The sequence below is a fragment of the Epinephelus fuscoguttatus genome, linkage group LG23 (assembly GCF_011397635.1).
Source record: "Epinephelus fuscoguttatus linkage group LG23, E.fuscoguttatus.final_Chr_v1".
Taxonomy (NCBI): Eukaryota; Metazoa; Chordata; class Actinopteri; order Perciformes; family Serranidae; genus Epinephelus; species Epinephelus fuscoguttatus.
This window is the reverse complement of record NC_064774.1, coordinates 1,454,969-1,473,192: the sequence shown is the minus strand read 5'-3', so window position 1 is coordinate 1,473,192 and position 18,224 is coordinate 1,454,969. Positions and strand designations below refer to the sequence as shown.

The 18,224-nt window shown below is 41.6% G+C and overlaps 3 protein-coding genes across 23 annotated transcripts in view; all 3 read right to left on the bottom strand.

Moving 5' to 3' along the window:
* LOC125883388 (protein NLRC3-like) overlaps positions 1-18,224 on the bottom strand; it is a 111,178-nt gene that overhangs the window by 10,862 nt on the left and 82,092 nt on the right. Inside the window, exons 1-2 of one of the 12 annotated variants that reach the window (XM_049567627.1) lie at positions 2,502-3,355; positions 282-428 (exon numbers count right to left, since the gene is read on the bottom strand). The exons of 7 other annotated variants lie outside the window; for them this stretch is intronic. In XM_049567627.1, the coding sequence (XP_049423584.1) occupies positions 282-409 (128 nt within the window). In that variant the 5' untranslated portion in view covers positions 410-428; positions 2,502-3,355. Of the gene's footprint in view, positions 1-281; positions 429-1,367; positions 2,463-2,501; positions 3,356-18,224 lie in introns of those variants that run through there. 4 more of the 12 variants (XM_049567628.1, XM_049567625.1, XM_049567626.1 and 1 more) reach the window with 4 other exon arrangements.
* Positions 1-18,224, bottom strand: part of LOC125883391 (caspase recruitment domain-containing protein 8-like) — a 101,618-nt gene that overhangs the window by 16,856 nt on the left and 66,538 nt on the right. For 2 of the 4 annotated variants that reach the window (XM_049567636.1, XM_049567637.1), the window contains 8 exons: positions 17,811-17,857; positions 17,202-17,332; positions 16,705-16,760; positions 12,565-12,782; positions 11,918-12,189; positions 11,541-11,654; positions 11,291-11,432; positions 9,080-10,364 (listed from right to left, as the gene is read on the bottom strand). The exons of 1 other annotated variant lie outside the window; for it this stretch is intronic. In XM_049567636.1, the coding sequence (XP_049423593.1) occupies positions 10,057-10,364; positions 11,291-11,432; positions 11,541-11,654; positions 11,918-12,189; positions 12,565-12,782; positions 16,705-16,760; positions 17,202-17,332; positions 17,811-17,857 (1,288 nt within the window). In that variant the 3' untranslated portion in view covers positions 9,080-10,056. Of the gene's footprint in view, positions 1-9,079; positions 10,365-11,290; positions 11,433-11,540; positions 11,655-11,917; positions 12,190-12,564; positions 12,783-16,704; positions 16,761-17,201; positions 17,333-17,810; positions 17,858-18,224 lie in introns of those variants that run through there. One more of the 4 variants, XM_049567638.1, reaches the window with a different exon arrangement.
* LOC125883403 (uncharacterized) lies at positions 3,363-7,379 on the bottom strand. 7 transcript variants are annotated; one of them, XM_049567665.1, is made up of 7 exons: positions 7,073-7,379; positions 6,820-6,969; positions 6,173-6,304; positions 4,522-4,567; positions 4,308-4,387; positions 4,111-4,191; positions 3,363-3,914 (listed from the first exon to the last, which is right to left on the bottom strand). In XM_049567665.1, the coding sequence occupies exons 2-7, from the start codon at positions 6,917-6,919 to the stop codon at positions 3,844-3,846; spliced, it is 510 nt and encodes a 169-aa protein (XP_049423622.1). In that variant the 5' UTR covers positions 6,920-6,969; positions 7,073-7,379; the 3' UTR covers positions 3,363-3,843. The 7 variants fall into 7 exon arrangements, 3 of the variants coding, with proteins under 3 accessions (XP_049423622.1, XP_049423620.1, XP_049423621.1); XR_007448490.1 differs by having other exon boundaries at positions 4,308-4,384; positions 4,522-5,254; positions 6,820-7,379; XM_049567663.1 differs by having other exon boundaries at positions 6,820-7,379.

The window sequence follows — 18,224 nt, the reverse complement described above, 5'->3', positions numbered from 1 at the left end:
TGAGGAGAAGACAGCAGGCAGAGCTGGAGGTAGCAGAGGTGAAGATGAGTACATCAGAGGGACAGCTCATGTTGGATGTTTCTATCCATCCAAAAAAAAAAAATCATAAACGTACCTGTATAGCAGTAACCAGTGTAAACAAGCGTGCACTAACAAATCACAGGCAGTTCAAATATCTCATGGTGGAGCTTCATGAAAACCTCCTGAGTAATGTTGTGCTCCACTGTGAGACGACTTTCAAAAGGCAAAAAGCTCCCTCATGTTTTTCAACAGTCTCTTACTTTGTGTCTGAGGGTCCAGGTTCATTACTGAAGTTTAGAGGCACATGTTTGGACCAGTCACTCTTCAAAGACTGACAGCTGGACACTGGAGACTCTGCTCTGTCCCCGTCTGCCTCCAAATCCTCCATCTTCCCAAATCTGAGAGAACTGTAACACACATACACAGTGTGAGTCACCAACTCAGTCTCTGACCAAATGTCTCCCCTTCTGTTCCTGAGATATGACGTTTAATAATGTCAGTTATTGATTGGACAGCTGATCGGACTGATCTGATACAACATCACTGGAGTTTCATACAGAGTGAAGACAGATAAGAGATTAAACTCAAATGTGTCTCTGATAAGTTTTATATTTTATTTGTTTTCTGATTCACCATCCAGTTAAAAATATGAACAAGAAAAGGAAACAAAGGACTTTATTTATTCATATATATATATATATATATATATATATAACATTATGTGTGTGCAGACACAAACTCCATTAAAACTTTCTATAGCTGTTAATAAAGCCTCCTGACAGCTGATCACAGCTGATCCAGCTGTGATCAGCTGCAAAATCTGGTTTTGGGATGAACCCTTGGATTCAGCCCAACTGCAGCGCCTGCCTCGAAAAACACAACGCATGCCTAGTTCATCGGGAACGAGCCTAAAGTTTAGGGAGTGTCCGTGCACTGATCTGATCTGAGGGCGGAAACCAAAACTCAGTGTAACAAAGAGCAGGGAGAGCTGACTGTACACTCAACATCTTCCTATCCAACAAAACTGCGCCACAATCCCTCGGCAGAGTCCCCCTTTTCTCTCTGTGTGTCTATAAAGTGCCGCTGCTCGCGGTACTAGAGCTTTTCACTGTGACGCACATTCAAAGAGTTGACACAAGAGCGCGCCCGAAGCACCGGAGCGCGCAGATCCGTAGCTGCGCGCAGGCCTCGTGTTTAACAGGAAAAGCCTGGTTGTAAAAACAGCGTCAGATGATGGTGGTGGTAAAAGCAAGTGTGAGGATGAAGCTGTGAAGATGTGGCACTGACCCAACCGACCCTACTCTCCCCTAGAACACACTAAACAATGAATAAACATCAACACTCACCGTGTCTCACACCACCTGTCTTCCTCTCACTGCTCTGTGCATTTTAAAATGGAGTCTGAACACACCACTGACTTTACACTTTCACTTTCGTTCTTCCTCTCTGTTGGCACCTCCCCCCCTTTGACTCATGGGAAATTATTTATTGACAGTAACACAGAGACTTGAGACTCTGCTGAGAGTCGAGCATCATATGAGTTATTACAAAAGATCACAAACACATGAGACAAACACAACTGTTTCATCTGACAGTAAAAAGTATTTAACTTAGAGTAGAATAAGACAGAATATCTTTCTTGTCATTGTGCATGTACAACCACATTTAATGCAGCCTCCTCAGAGCAAACTCTCCATGGCTCCTCAAAGTGGTGGCCTTTGCTCTTGACTTTACTGTTCTTCACATAGCACAGTTGGGATGGGGGCGACAAAACACCGGGAACGTTGTGGAATGCTCAGAAAACATCTGTTTGGAACATCCATCAATTTCTGGACAGTTGGTACGGACACTTTAGAGTCACCAGTTAACCTGCATGTCTTTGGACTGTGGGAGGAAGCTGGAGCACCTGGAGGAAACCCACGCTGACACGGGGAGAACATGCCAACTCCACACAGAAGGGCCCCCCCACCCTGGGTTCAAACCAGGATGGCTCCAGACTAACTGTTTCTTCAGTCGCAGCACTGTCGCCTCTGACTGGAAATTTTAGGAGCACATTTTAAATCATCCTGCAATGCAGTTATTCACATTTTTGGCCATTTTAACTGCATCATAAAGGCTTAGTTCACATTCACCAAAGTCACACATGAACACAATAACGGCTTCAGTCCCCCGTAGGAAATCGCTGCTTGACAGCAAGCTAAAGTGGTTCAAGTTTACACACATATTGGTTTTATTTCTAGGTGGCTAAAATATATTTTGCCGCTGCCCCCGTCCACAGCGGGACATTGCTGAGCTTCCATGTCGGTACTCCTGCCTGCTTCTCCAAACTGGGGGTGTGTTGACCGCCATCTACTGCAGGTAATACACTGACTGTGGGTACGTGTCTCATACAGCCTCACTTCAAAAGATCCAAACTGTCCCTTTAATATAAACTGTGTGTCACAGAAATGCTTTTTCTTTTTCTCTTATGGGTTCCATACCATTCATTTATCTTTAGTATTTATTCAGGGCAGTTTGGCTCCATGTTCTTTCACAGCAAAGCTCCAGAAACACAAACACACAGAATCAATACAACAAACAAGGTGCAGTTATTATAGGCAGGTTTTACCTTGGCTTTTATTTCTTCATGTGTTATTTATCATCTGTGTTTCATCTGCTTTACTCGTGACATAAAATTGGCCATTTTCAACATCAGTAAGTTTCACTCAAACGGCTAAAAATGTTTAGCATTTTATGTGATATGATGAAGCAAAGTGACATTTCAGTGACATGGTTCTTTTTGTTTGGAACAAAATAAAGCCCAGTTTATCACCTCTGTAAAAAACACATCAAATCCACTCTGACCTCAAAACTCAAAAAACAAAACTTTCTTCCTGACAAGTCGACATTTTGGACATTTCAAATGGGACTGGGCGAACTGTCAGTGTGACAGAAATACAGGAGGGATGTTAAATGTTTTGTCTAAACACGGATTGACTAACAACACTGCGACAAACCTCTCTGTATGTACAACATATTAATTTACATCCTATGTACACGGCTGACGAGCTGACACACACATTAATACTACAGTCAACTCTAAAGCTCTGAAGGTACTGTGGATTCTCCGCTGGGTGTCGTCAGATGAATTCAAGGGGTTTTATAATCATTAAAAAATGTTTGTGTCCTTGAAGTCAACTTCATGGTGTTGGCCATAAAGCTCTGTGGTGGTTTTTTTTATGTGTGTGTGAGTTTCTGCTGACGCTGTAGACGACGGTGGAGCTCTGATGTTTCCCCCAGGCTCCGAAAGGGACAACGATGATGGTGGCGTTGTCCTCTGAGCCGTACTGCAACGCCTGAAAAGAATAAAATCCTCTCTGGTTCTTCCGTGCTCAGCCTTATTTTTTTCTTCTTATTTATTTATTTATTAGTAGCATTTGGATTCGGTTACGGCAGACGGACGGCAATTTGAAATGGAATGAAGCCCACAGACGGCAGACAGTAGCTACAAAACAGTAGTGGAACGTGCTCCATCCGCCCACAGCACAATGCTCTTAAAGCCCTACGCTATCAAAAGCTGGCAAAATACATTGATTTTATTTCATGGCCTTGACATTAACCTGTCATATTGTTGAGTTATCAAGGACACTTTCATGTTTTTGTGTGTGTACAGGAATGTTAAAGACATCACTGAGGAAAACCAGGTTGATGTGACGTTGTTGAATCAGGGAATCCGTGTGTCCACCACGACAATGGATCCTAACTGACTTTACATTGGCATTGTTTCCGTGGTACCGGCACGTAATTTCAACCCATCACGTGCTGCCACCACGGAATGTGGTGTTAAGAGGTCGTGGTCATTTCACGTATTTCTGTGAGACAGGGCCGTGCAGAGACCTTTGGAGGGGCAGGTGCTGAAAGTTAAAAAGGGGCACATGGAACAAGACTTTAAAACACCTTATGACGACATAACTTACAGCATAACTAGCTGAATTATAGCAACCTATATTCATAAAGAATGTAACATGAAATGGCATCATACTATATCAGTGTCCCCATCCCATTTCATCAGGTGGGGACAAAGCAAAGCAAAAGTAGCCTGTGTTTTACCTGATGGGGTATACAGTTGCTGTTGAGGGGTTGCTGGGGCTGCTGCTGCTTGAAGTCTTGGAGGGCTGTGTTGATCTGAGACTGTAGATATTAAAACAAGCATGGGAGAGATGGTAGCTGATTAAACAAGTGTTATGTGATAATAACAAGATGCAAAGATTGCTGACAGCGCTTGGAACTGGCTCACTGTGACTGACCTGCTGTAGCGCTGATGGTTTGAAGGAGACTGGTTGCTGAGAGAGGCTGCAGCCAAGGCTGACTAGAGTATTTCTTCCTACTGAGATATTGTTCAGTTTATATAATAATTTTGCTGTTGTAAACATTAACTTTGCTACTGTGAAAGCAATATTTTGTCATATTTAAAATACACATCTATTCTAACAACGTGCACATGCTGCAAACCCTACTTACCGGCATTTGAAGATAAATAACTCCTGTAAGCTCGTCAGTTCTTCTCCTGCAGAGTTTTTATTTTATTTGATTGATTTACAGGAAACATTACAAACAAACAATAGAAAAACACAGATACACAGTCGTTAATATACAACAACATAGCAGCCAGTGGGCGTTTCATTTGAAAATATTAAGCAAAGTACATAACTCATGAGTTTTAGCAGCTTTCTTATTGTTTGAATCACTAATAGTTTTTACATATTGTTTGCTTTCCTTTTCAAATGCAATAAATGAAGGTTTTGCGTTACTAAATTTATCCTCATGAATGTGGCATTTTCCTAAAATAATTAATAAGTTAATAATATATCATTTTCTATGTCTTTTCTTTTCGTTGCTATGGACACCAAACAATACATCTTTCCAATATAAACCAAAGTCAGAGTCTATCTTAACAACAATAAAATGGGTGAAGTCTTTCCAAAACTTACTAGAGTGGAGACATTGCCAAAAAAAGATGGACAGCAGTTTCAGGAAACACATCACATAACGATCAGTCAACACACAGGTCCTTTTTAAATGTTAGCAGATACTGTTTAGCAGGGTAGTGTCTGTGCCTCAGCTTAAAGGTCACTTCTCTCACTTTATTAGTGAGCAGATACTTATAAGGTAGACTCCAGATGTTACGCCATTCCAAATCAGGGACAAACCCTGCCCAGTAATGAACAGCAGCAGGAACAGTAGTTATGTCTTTCTGAAAAAGAGATGGAATAACACGGTTGTTGTTTTTTTTACCTTATTAGAGAAGCACATTTCTCCCACTGCGGTGGTTTTTGGGTTCAGTGGTAAACAAGTGGGCAATTTAGTCCCTTTTAATAGCGTTAAAATGGCAGAGGGAATGGCATCCATTACGATACTGAATTCTGTAGGAGTCACAGGAATATGGAAGGTCTGAAGGAATTCTGAATTATTAGGTACATTTCCATTACCACTGAGAAGCTGGGTCACTAGCATTATGTCATTTTCAAACCATGTTTTAAAGAAGAAAGATTTGTTTTTAAAAGTAATGTGACCATTATTCCAGATATAACACCTGTGTGGTGAGAAGTTATGTTTATAGATTAGTGACCATGCTAAAAGCATTTGCTTATGGAATTTAGATATATTTTGCAGAAGCTTTTCTATTTTGTCATCACAAAGAAGAACATATTGAAGCCCTCCAAGCATCTCCTGCAGAGTTTGCAGCATCCCAGTGTTGTCAGTCGCAGTCAGAGCAGGGAGGGCAAGTGAGGGCACGTGAGGGCGTGTCGGGGCACGTCAAGGATAAACGAGGTTAAAGGTCATCATGTGACTGACAGCAGCAAGGTCATTTTATTTAGCTAAATTATTATTAATTATTATTAATTGTTAAATGTTATTGTTAAATGGCACAGGCAGGCCTACACACACACACACGCACGCACGCACGCACACACACACACACACACACACACACACACACACACACACACACAAAAAAAGGGGAAGGTGCTCGAGCACCCTCCGCCCCCCAGTAGGTGGCGCTAATCGCCAAATGATTATGAATCTGTACATATATATCGTATTATGCATATATATGTGTTGTAAATTCAACAATCTGAGTTTGAGCTTTAGTTAGTGCAGCTGTTCTCACCTCTCGCTCTGTCTCTGTAAATGAGTCCCAGTAAGATGGTGGACAGCAGGTAAGGAGCTCCAGCCACCAGGTGGCGCAGCAGAGCGGAGACAGACAGCAGAGGAGGTGGAGGATCACGGCCTGCAGGAGGCGCTGCAGAGAGAAACTGAATCTGAGACACTTCCTGGTGCTCGTCAGCAGTCGGAGCTTTTTGGACTCGACTTTAAATCCCCTGAAAACTTGGGTATTTCTCTAGAACAGTAAATATTCATGACTAAAAAAACAGAGTTACATTTTATGAAACATTCTCAAGTTTTCTGCAGTGGTGAAAGAAGTACTCAGATTCTCTGACTTGAGTAAAAGTAGAAATACTACACTGTACAAAGTGTTATTTATGAGACATCTATGTCAAGGTGTTACTTTATTTCACAGTTACCAGGAAAACTTTTCTAAAATACTGATGACAGACTGAAATATTCTTCATTCAAAGATAAAAGTTGTAAAGTAAACTAGACTCAACTTAAAAAACAATCACACACATTTTCTCCTCTGGACTTTAAATTTGAAACGTCAGGATTTCTTCTTCTTTGTGTTTTCGTCACACTGCACTGCTGGTTTTATGTATGAAGAGTTGAAGACAAATGTAACTTGAGTGAAACCCCCCTCACCTCTGACAGTCAGCCAGCTGTCTGCTGATCCTCCAGCTCCAGAGACACAGTTACATCTGTAGAGTCCTTCATCAGATGGAGAAACACTGTGGATGGTCATGTTTCCTGTGGAGCTGCTCCTGATGAAGACGCCATCTTTATAGAAATCAGCTGTGAGGTGGAAGGAAGACATTGTGACTCTTGGTCTGCAGCTCAGAGTCACATCACACAGAGGGAAATACATGACTTTATGAACACACTTTATGTTTCTCACCTCTGTTCTCATCTGAAATATGAATATGATAATCCAGCTGAATGGTGGACACGCAGAGTCCAGAGTGCTGCTCAGAAAAGTCTCAGAAACGTACAGAACACAACAAGACAACAAGGATCTGACATGAACTTATTAAACTCACTGAGTGCTCATGGAAATATCTGCTTTATTAAATATTGATCAACTCCATGCAAACATTCAAAATCAGACTCAAATGATCAGATGACTCAAGATGAGGGAACAAAGCACTGCTAGATTTAAATATTAAAGTAAAGCTCATCAAAAACCTGACAAGATGTACAGATGGTGAAAGGTATGTGGAATAAAAGTATAAAGTCAATGGAAAGTACAAGGAGCTCAAAATGTAGCTCAAGTACAGTACTTAGTTACATCCCACCACTGCTGTGTGAGGATGTCCACATACTTTTGTCCAGATAGAGAAGTTCGGAGTTTTTAAATGTAATGATTTATTTTCTGAGCCCACTAGATGGCGCTCTTGGTTTAAAGAAAACAGCTCAAGGACAGACAGTCCAGTGTGCCTGTAACCCTTTGTTGAACAGAGAGCGCCATCTAAAACTGTGGTTTGACAGAAATAAATTATCATTAAATCTAAGCAAAACAAAACTTATGGAAAAAAAATAGAAAAAATTAAACCTGATTTCAATGTAGAACTGACAATAGATAATATAAAAATAGAACAAGTTCATTCATCTTCTAACCGCTTCATCCTCTTGAGGGTCGCGGGGGGGCTGGAGCCTATCCCAGCTGACATCGGGCGAGAGGCAGGGTACACCCTGGACAGGTCGCCAGACTATCACAGGGCTGACACATAGAGACAAACAACCATTCACGCTCACATTCACACCTACGGACAATTTAGAGTCACCAGTTAACCTGCATGTCTTTGGACTGTGGGAGGAAGCCGGAGTGCCCGGAGAGAACCCACGCTGACACAGGGAGAACATGCAAACTCCGCACAGAAGGGCTCCCACGCCCGGGATCGAACCGGCAACCCTGATGCTGTGAGGCGACAGTGCTAACCACCACACCACCGTGCTGCCCCGAAAAGTGGACATCTCCGGGCAAAAGAGGACGTTTGGTCAGCCAAAAATTTATTACCCAAAACGCAACAAACACCGTCACTGTATTTGTATGTTCAGCAGTTAGCTTTGTAGCAGCACTGACCGCAGACCATTATTCCAAAACCTCAGCAGTCCAAAAAATGTCCCACTGGACATGTGAGTATGTTCAGTGTGTTGAATCAGCGTTGGAAACAGCTGTGCCCATGGGTAAAAGAAACACTGACTGGCAGTTCAGCTCAGTGCACGAGAAGAGAAACTGAAGTGAGGAAAGCAAACAAACAGCTGAGGTCAAGAGGCCGTGAGATCAGAACAAACATATTAGGTACGTGTTTAGCCTTTGAGCTCTTTAACAGAAACAGATCAGAATTGTTTGTTAACGCAGTAAATTTCTTTTGTTCTCTCAACATCAGGTTGTGTTGTTAATGTGCTAAGTGGCTAACTATCGTCTTGAATCCGTCCCGCTGGTCTCCTGGTTTCCCTCTTTTTAAATGACGTATTCAGACCACTGGCGCCTGCTGCTATGAAGAGTCATTTGCTGTCATGCAGGAGCAGAACTTATGTGCTGGCTGGTCATTGGCTGTAGTCTTTGCGGTGTGTTCAGGTGCAACTTTTTGGCCGAGACACAGGCAACATGATGGGACAAAACAGTTGGCCACTAGCGTTTCGATGTCACTGTGTCTGTGCCTCTAGCTGTGAGTAAACTTGTCTCATGAAGACAGTTATGTCTAGTCAGCTGTTAGCTATATTATCTTTCAGGTAACTATACTAAATAAGATATCGAGGATTTAATAGCTGTTAGGTGAGTCATCTGTCAGCTAGTTTCGTCAGCTCATGATGCTAAGAGTGAATTATGTACGCCCTGAAAAGAATGCAAACTGTACTCAACAAATTATCAGGAGAAAAGATGAATTCTTTCATTGTTGGCAGCTCAGATTATCTTCTCTGTGAACCACAATCAGAATCTGTTTATTGTGAAACTGGTTTGCACATACACAGAATATGGTGCATAACAATAAACTGTGCAAAAGTCAAGAGACATCAAATATAAAAATATGACAAACAATAAGAAATACATAATGTTTTTAAAGTGAAGGAGCCGTGCAGTTAAGACAGAAATATGTGGCTCTGATTTGCCTCACTGACAGAGAATATTTACCCCCTCAGAATATCTGAGTGTCACATCACAGCCTGGAACAGTTTCCTGACAGAGCTGCTAGCATCGCTGTAGACTCTCAGTCTTGTTGACACCAGGCCTTCACACACAACTATTGTGTGCTGAGAAATAATTACTGTATATAAAAGAATAAACACAAAACAGGAAGGCTACATGTCCAACCTATCAACACACATAAATGTTTCAACACTTCCCCAGCTGATCATTTGAAACATTCAGCATCAGAAACAGGCAGCGTTCAGTCAAACCCCAGCTATGAAGGTTTCTGTCACCCCAAGAAGAACGACACACGTTAAAGACAAAACACAACAATATGATACAGAACCAAGAGTCCTCAAGTCTGAAAAAGCCACGCTGCATTAAACAGTATTTGTTTCACTTTTTATCATTGACATCAGAGGCTGTAAACATGTCAAAGGATGTGAAGCAGTGTCTCTAAATATCAGGTGTATAAGCTCCACTCAGACATCTGCTGTTTTTCTGATTCTCACATCTGCCTGATGCTCCAGCTGCAGCTTCTTTGTCCATCAGTGAAGTTCTGAGGAACAACAAGAGAGAAACAACACAGACATTTTGTCCCGTTTCTTCTCCCTCCCTCTGAACTCAATCACTTTCAGAGTGAAAGTCCACTTATTAAAACCTTTCATTCAAAGATGACAATGAGTAATGTGAAACAGTCCGCTCTTACAGAGATTCATCATCACACTCCTCAGTTTCTTGTTTTTGCTTCAGCTTAATTTCAGCACCCTGGAAAGATGTGGATCCACCTCACAGAGAGCAGCGATCAGAACTGAACTGGCTTCAGTTCCCTTGTTCCGCACCGTGTCGATCACATGTCGTGCTTTGTCTGCTCTGAGTTTTGCTCTGGCCGACTGCATTTCATCATCATTTATAACCTGACGCTCCAGGAGTTTATCCAGAAGCTGGTTCAGATTAGAATCAGACACTCTGCTTACAAACTGTGTCCGAACTGAGGACAGCCTCTGCTCTGCTGGGACGCTGTCCTCTGCTGGGACGCTGTCCTCTGCTGGAAGACCTGGAAGATAACCGAGGAAAAGACATTTGTTTAATTGTAAAGCTTCTTGAGACACATTGTGATTTGTGATATTGAGCTATATAAATAAGATGGACTTGACTTGAAATGTGACTTCAGTCAGTTTAGATGCTGGTGTGGTCCGTACTCCTCAATACCACTAACAAGTGTTTCTGCCCGTGACATGGGGGCCAAGTTTGTTCACTCTGTCTCTCGTTCCCTACGATGTAACACTGGCACTCATGTGTTAGCTCATCCTGAAGTTTCATTAATCTGCCTCACAAACACAGAAAGAAGCTCTGAGTCCCTCTTACTATGAAACTGATAACTGTCCACAGGAAGGAACTGAGACGTCAGGGATACATCAACTTCACAGCTTCAGTGAGCTGAAATGTTGTTCTTCCCATTCAGAGGTGTAGTGCTGCTGGAGCGCAGCAGAAAGACGCTCTGACACCTTTTTCCTCCAAATAAGGAAACAGAATATTCACAGTTCATATAATCAGGCTGAAATTCAAGCACCTGCAGATTTAATCATCACTCAATCATAAGGCATGATTCAACATTTTAAGAATGGCATCACGTGGCATAAAGTGTACAGACTTGATCTCAAGGTTTATAACCAAGAAACAAGAACACATGAACTGGATCCAAGAAGAAATATTTCACAGGAGCTCCACAGATAGTTCTCTCTGGAAATAGATACTAAGTCCTTCTTTTAACTGTTTTCATGGGGAAATATCTGGTGTTGTGTTCTACTGGCATGTTTCAGTCTACTAAAGCACTGATAAAGATGGCAAGTGTTAATCATGATCCACTGATCAGGGCTCATTTCCACTTCATACTAACATCATCTGTGATGGGTCTACTTTATTCTTTTCTGTTGTACGTGTATCAGATGGAGTGATGCTGCAGGTGGACGAAGACTTTACCCATCAGATCAACGTCATGCTGCCAGACTTCTGTCTGTCTTTCGTCTTGGACTGTTACAGTCACTTCTGGTGTGTTTGTAGGCAGGCGGATCTCAAACGTTGGGTGATAATTTGGTCCAAAATCCAGGTCGAACTCTGCTTTCTGAAAACCAAAGTGTGAGTATCTCCACGGTATCCAAAGTATGAAGGTTTGATGAATCGTACCAGCATGTTACGGCACTAACAAAGTCTTGAATTAAAAAGTCCTCACCTTAGGCTGTACTTTAATGGCCTGAGGACAGTGAGCAGTGTAACTTTGATCTTTGATGAGTTTACATTTGGAAGGAGCCTGGATGTTCTTGCAAAGTTGCTGTTGTGGGCTCACCTACAGAGACATCAGAACAGCTTAACGTTAAATTAGTCATATAATACAAAGAAAAACAGGAAATCTGTCTGAGACGTTACAGCCAGAGAAAGTTTGAATTATTCTATTATCAAAACTTGACTGACTTTGTGACACTCAGAGTTTTAGTATAAACTGTTTCAGGGTTCATATGAACATCTGACTGTTGTTTTTAGAATGACTTGAAAAATTGTGAACGTGTCCTTTCAGAAAAATCAGCTGACAGCTGTAACATGAAGCTTCACCTCCGTCAGAGGGATGTTTCTTGGCAGGAGAAGCACATTGAGTTTTTGCCTCTGTGTTTCTGGGACTGGTGGCCCGAGGAACAGCAGAACTTGGCCGCTGACTAGTTTTAGGTTGCTCAAAAACCTTGTGACGATATCCCGGACCAGGCCAAAGGCAGAGAGGTGAGGAACAGTGACAACCACATGAGTGTCTGTAATCTCCAGCGACTCGAGGACGCTCATTCCATCGTCAGTGATGTGGACAACAGACAACAGGCCATCAGGAAGCGGAGCTGTGAACACACAGAGTTATTAAACTTTTGTTTGACTGATAACAACATCAGGACAATGTTACTCCTAATTTTAATGTATTCAGTGAGTCTAGTCATTGTGGAAGATAACTGTTGCCCAGGCTGAGCAATTTATCAAACACAGCTGTCAGTGTTGGTGGATGGGAGCCAGAGAAGGAGGCGGAGAGAGAGGGCAAGAGAAAGAGCAGCGTTCCTGGCCGACCCCTCATGTTCACTAAGCAGCTCCTTGGCCAGAGAAGGACCGGCCGCCATCAGTGATCACCTCAGGTGCACCTACAGCGACACCAGGAGAGACCAACCACCAGGACTTCAGAGATTTATCATTGTTCTAACAAAACTCTCAAACTCATCTTTTACCATCCATAATTTCACAGTGTGGGAGGTGGAGCTGACAGACAGCAGCTTCCTCTGAACACTTGATTTCAAACAGTGGCCCTGCAGCCATCTTGCCAGCTGACTGGAGGACGATCTCATCCCATTGGACAGTGTTGTACAGCAGCTCCGCCTCCTGAGCCATAACAAACACCAGTCCAGTCAAAGCACACTGGAACACACCTGGACCAGGACATCTGAACCTGTGGGACACAGAAGGACTGATTACAACAAGCTTTCAGTCTGTTGGTCAATGATGTGTTGAGTTAAGCCGTGCAGACGCTCTGTGTTTTTATTCATCTTGTACGTGGTGTTTAACATGATGTCATCTTCCTTTCTGTGAGGTCACAACCTGCGATCCATCCCATCGTCCTACAGACACATCATTGATTCTTTAGGTGATTGATCAGGTGTCCTGACCTCAACCTGAACATTAAACAAAAAACAATCTTGCTGATTCTAAAAAACGTGGGTGGAACAAATTTGGGACTAAAGTCAGGGTCAGTGCACACAGCATCTGCCAGGCAACACAAACACTAAATCCATCCAGCTTTTGTCCTGGTAAGAATTCAGAAAAACTACAAATGTGATTGTTGCATCACTTAAAAAGTTGGAGACCAAACTGATTTTGTGCACAATAGAGTGAAGCAGCAGCTGCAGAAGTATGAAGGGTATGAGTGTTAAAAATGAAGAGTATACACTGAAAGGAGTCGAACTGACAGGTGAAGTGTGTGTGGAGGGGTTTCTGAAGCTGTTGGACCATCTGACTTGCAGTTCTGATGCAGTATAGTGATACTTTAAGCAGGGTTATCATAGTAAACTAAAACTAAAATCAGCAGTGAAAATATTTGTAATAAACTGAAACTACATAAGAACTAAAACTAAACTGGAAACTAAAACAGTTTGAACTGCTTCAAAAACTAATAAATGTAAAATAGGTTAAATAGTAGTAGTTAGATAGTAGGTAAAAATGTGAGTGATGAAAGGAGGTGAAGTGAAGCTTAAAGTGTAATTGATGAAAGGACGTCAAGTGTAGGTTAAAGTGTAAGCGATGAAGGAGGTGAAGTGTAGGTTAAAGTGTAAGAGATGAAAGGACGTGAAGTGAATGTTAAAGTGTAAGTGATGAAAGGAGGTGAAGTGAAGGTTAAAGTGTAAGTGATGAACGGACGTGAAGTGAAGCTTAAAGTGTAAGTGATGAAAGGAGGTGAAGTCTAGGTTAAAGTGTAAGTGATGAAAGGAGGTGAGGTGTTAGTTAAAGTGTAAGTGATGAAGGAGGTGAAGTGAAGGTTAAAGTGTAAGTGATGAAAGGACGTCAAGTGTAGGTTAAAGTGTAAGTGATGAAAGGAGGTGAAGTGAAGGTTAAAGTGTAAGTGGTGAAAGGAGGTGAAGTGAATGTTAAAGTGTGAGTGATGAAAGGAGGTGAAGAGAAGGTTAAAGTGTAAGAGATGAAAGGAGGTCAAGTGAAGCTTAAAGTGTAAGTGATGAAAGGAGGTGAGGTGGAGGTTAAAGTGTAAGTGATGAAAGGAGGTGAAGAGAAGGTTAAAGTGTAAGAGATGAAAGGAGGTCAAGTGAAGCTTAAAGTGTAAGTGATGAAAGGAGGTGAAGAGAAGGTTAAAGTGTAAGAGATGAAAGGAGGTCAAGTGAAGCTTAAAGTGTAAGTGATCAAAGCCGGTAAAGTGGAGGTTAAAGTGTAAGTGATGAAAAGAGGTGAAGTGTAGGTTAAAGTGTAAGTGATCAAAGGAGGTAAAGTGGAGGTTAAAGTGTAAGTGATGAAAAGAGGTGAAGTGTAGGTTAAAGTGTAAGTGATGAAGGAGGTGAAGTGGAGGTTAAAGTGTAAGTGATGAAAGGAGGTGAAGTGAAGCTTAAAGTGTAAGAGATGAAAGGAGGTGAAGTGAATGTTAAAGTGTAAGTGGTGAAAGGAGGTGAAGTGAATGTTAAAGTGTGAGTGATGAAAGGAGGTGAAGAGAAGGTTAAAGTGTAAGAGATGAAAGGAGGTCAAGTGAAGCTTAAAGTGTAAGTGATCAAAGCTGGTAAAGTGTAGGTTAAAGTGTAAGTGATGAAGGAGGTGAAGTGGAGGTTAAAGTGTAAGTGATGAAAGGAGGTGAAGTGTAGGTTAAAGTGTAAGTGATCAATGGAGGTGAAGTGAAGGTTAAAGTGTAAGAGATGAAAGGAGGTGAAGTGAAGGTTAAAGTGTGAGTGATGAAAGGAGGTGAAGAGAAGGTTAAAGTGTAATAGATGAAAGGAGGTCAAGTGAAGCTTAAAGTGTAAGTGATGAAAGGAGATGAAGTGAAGGTTAAAGTGTAAGAGATAAAAGGAGGTCAAGTGAAGGTTAAAGTGTAAATGATGAAAGGAGGTGAGGTGTGTTAGTGTTAGTTAAAGTGTAAGTGATGAAGGAGGTGAAGTGTAGGTTAAAGTGTAAGAGATGAAAGGAGGTGAAGTGAATGTTAAAGTGTAAGTGATGAAAGGAGGTGAAGTGAAGGTTAAAGTGTAAGTGATGAAAGGAGGTGAAGTGAAGGTTAAAGTGTAAGTGATGAAAGGAGGTGAAGTCTAGGTTAAAGTGTAAGTGATGAAAGGAGGTGAGGTGTTAGTTAAAGTGTAAGTGATGAAGGAGGTGAAGTGAAGGTTAAAGTGTAAGTGATGAAAGGAGGTAAAGTGGAGGTTAAAGTGTAAGTGATGAAAAGAGGTGAAGTGTAGGTTAAAGTGTAAGTGATGAAAGGAGGTGAAGTGAAGCTTAAAGTGTAAGTGATGAAGGAGGTGAAGTGGAGGTTAAAGTGTAAGTGATGAAAGGAGGTGAAGTGTAGGTTAAAGTGTAAGTGATGAAGGAGGTGAAGTGGAGGTTAAAGTGTAAGTGATGAAAGGAGGTGAAGTGTAGGTTAAAGTGTAAGTGATCAATGGAGGTGAAGTGAAGGTTAAAGTGTAAGAGATGAAAGGAGGTGAAGTGAAGGTTAAAGTGTCAGTGATGAAAGGAGGTGAAGTGAATGTTAAAGTGTGAGTGATGAAAGGAGGTGAAGAGAAGGTTAAAGTGTAATAGATGAAAGGAGGTCAAGTGAAGCTTAAAGTGTAAGTGATGAAAGGAGATGAAGTGAAGGTTAAAGTGTAAGAGATAAAAGGAGGTCAAGTGAAGGTTAAAGTGTAAATGATGAAAGGAGGTGAGGTGTGTTAGTGTTAGTTAAAGTGTAAGTGATGAAGGAGGTGAAGTGTAGGTTAAAGTGTAAGAGATGAAAGGACGTGAAGTGAATGTTAAAGTGTAAGTGATGAAAGGAGGTGAAGTGAAGGTTAAAGTGTAAGTGATGAACGGACGTGAAGTGAAGCTTAAAGTGTAAGTGATGAAAGGAGGTGAAGTCTAGGTTAAAGTGTAAGTGATGAAAGGAGGTGAGGTGTTAGTTAAAGTGTAAGTGATGAAGGAGGTGAAGTGAAGGTTAAAGTGTAAGTGATGAAAGGACGTCAAGTGTAGGTTAAAGTGTAAGTGATGAAGGAGGTGAAGTGGAGGTTAAAGTGTAAGTGATGAAAGGAGGTGAAGTGTAGGTTAAAGTGTAAGTGATCAAAGGAGGTAAAGTGGAGGTTAAAGTGTAAGTGATGAAAAGAGGTGAAGTGTAGGTTAAAGTGTAAGTGATGAAAGGAGGTGAAGTGAATGTTAAAGTGTAAGTGATGAAAGGAGGTCAAGTGAAGATTAAAGTGTAAGTGATGAAAGGAGGTCAAGTGAAGGTTAAAGTGTAAGTGATGAAAGGAGGTAAAGTGTAGGTGAAAGTGTAAGGTGATGAAAGGAAGTGAAGTGAAGCTTAAAGTGTGAATAATGAAAGGAGGTGAAGTGTAGGTGAAAGTGTGAGTGATGAAAGAAGGTGAAGTGGAGGTTAAAATGTAAGTGATGAAAGAAGGCGAAGTGTAGGTTAAAGTGTAAGTGATGAAAGGAGGTCAAGTGAAGCCTAAAGTGTAAGTGATGAAAGGAGGTGAAGTGGAGGTTAAAGTGTAAGTGATGAAAAGAGGTGAAGTGGAGGTTAAAGTGTAAGTGATGAAAAGAGGTAAAGTGTAGGTTAAAGTGTAAGTGATGAAAGGAGGTGAAGTGGAGGTTAAAGTGCTGAAGGAGTTGATGAGGTTGAAGTATTGTCCATATTCTGATGTGGTTACCTGTATGAAGTCTTTCCAGACTCTGTCAACAGTTCAGGTGTGAAACTTAATGTGTCCTAAAGTTTAAAAAGGAACAGAGTTTATTAGAACACATTGAGATGGGAGCAGAAACTGGCCACCCAACTCTCCCAGTTATGTACAGATTACAGGATCCTCACTGCTTCACTTTCTACTCTACGTTTACTCTTTACTATGTATTCATCACTTCACTGCTCTGTGTCAAAATGACTCCATTATTGTTATTATTCAGGGAAATGATCCTGCACAAGTGAAGCCTGCAGGACTCTATTGGACAGCAGATGCTGGTTTCATAGATGAGGAAGTAGAAATGAGTTAGGAGGAGTTTCTGATGGAAGAGGAAGGAGCAGAGAGTGAGAGGAAAAGGAGAATGAAGAAGAGAAGGAATATTAAACCCTGGAGGGGTTAAAACTAAGAAACCCCAGTCTGATCACTGACAAATTAATAAAAATGTTTGTGTTCAGATCCTTTTCACTCACCAGCTGCTGCTGCTGCTGCTGCTGCTTCAACCTCTCTGGATCATCAGGACACAGCTGATCCTCTTCATCCACACTGTCCCCTCTTCTGTCCTCAGACACATCCAGGTTTGTCTTTGACGTGGATGGATCAGCTGGGTGATTAGAGACATCAGATGGACAGAAGAAGACACACAGCACATGTCAAACTCACTTTTGGACATCCTGGAGACCAAACATTCAGAAACCTGAAACAGCAACGTCCCCAGTTCAAGACGAGCAGAGCCCTTTGTAGCCTGTCTCTGTCCCCATGTTTCCTGTTGGTATCTACTGACAAACCCTCCAATAAAGTCCAAATGTAGAACAACATCATGTTTAAGTCAAGACCAAGTCTAAAGGAGGTCGATACCAAGGTAAGACAGAGATTCAACAGTTGTTCGACAAGTTCGACAGTTGTGCAACAAGACATCATGTTTCCCAACATGCAAAGCAGAACAGAACAAAACAAAGACAAAGACCTACTGTGGTTACTGGGATTAACCAGCACCATAAAGCACACAGCAGACAATCTTCTAGTTATGCTCCTGCTTTCATAACACTTTCTTTAAAGTATTCCAGTGGGCTTTTACTCACCTCCTTCATGTCTGACAGGTGTAGCCCTGTATATTCTGCCATTCGCCCTGAAGGAATAAACACAAATACAGCAGTTATCTTATGAGCAGAGGTCAAATCTTCCTCCTCATCTTCTGGTCTCCAGTCAATGTGATAGATGAACCTTTAACAGTGAAGAACTGAGACATATATACACCAACACATTTCAGATACACTGACGTCAGTGAAGTGACCATTTATAGCAAATATTCACACAGTTAGATCAGTCAGAAAAGGCTCTGTTGTCTGAGGGAGCTCTCAATGAATCTGAGCAGTGACGAGGAGAACCAATCCCCTCTTAATGAATATACATGAACATTCAATCTGAAATCGACAAGACTAAAAAGTTGGTGTGAAGGTATCAGAGTCAGAGTATCAGTGAGAAGTGTCAGGTTA

What these genes read in the sequence shown, in the direction of transcription:
- LOC125883403 (XM_049567663.1), bottom strand. Translation starts at nt 7,084, where the DNA reads ATGAGAACAGAGGTGAGAAACATAAAGTGTGTTCATAAAGTCATGTAT. An exon ending in TTACAGAGACAGAGCGAGAG is followed by an intron (nt 4,568 to 6,172) that starts GTGAGAACAGCT and finishes AAAACTCTGCAG; the next exon opens with GAGAAGAACTGACGAGCTTA. An exon ending in GCAACTGTATACCCCATCAG is followed by an intron (nt 3,915 to 4,110) that starts GTAAAACACAGG and finishes TTTAACTTTCAG; the next exon opens with CACCTGCCCCTCCAAAGGTC.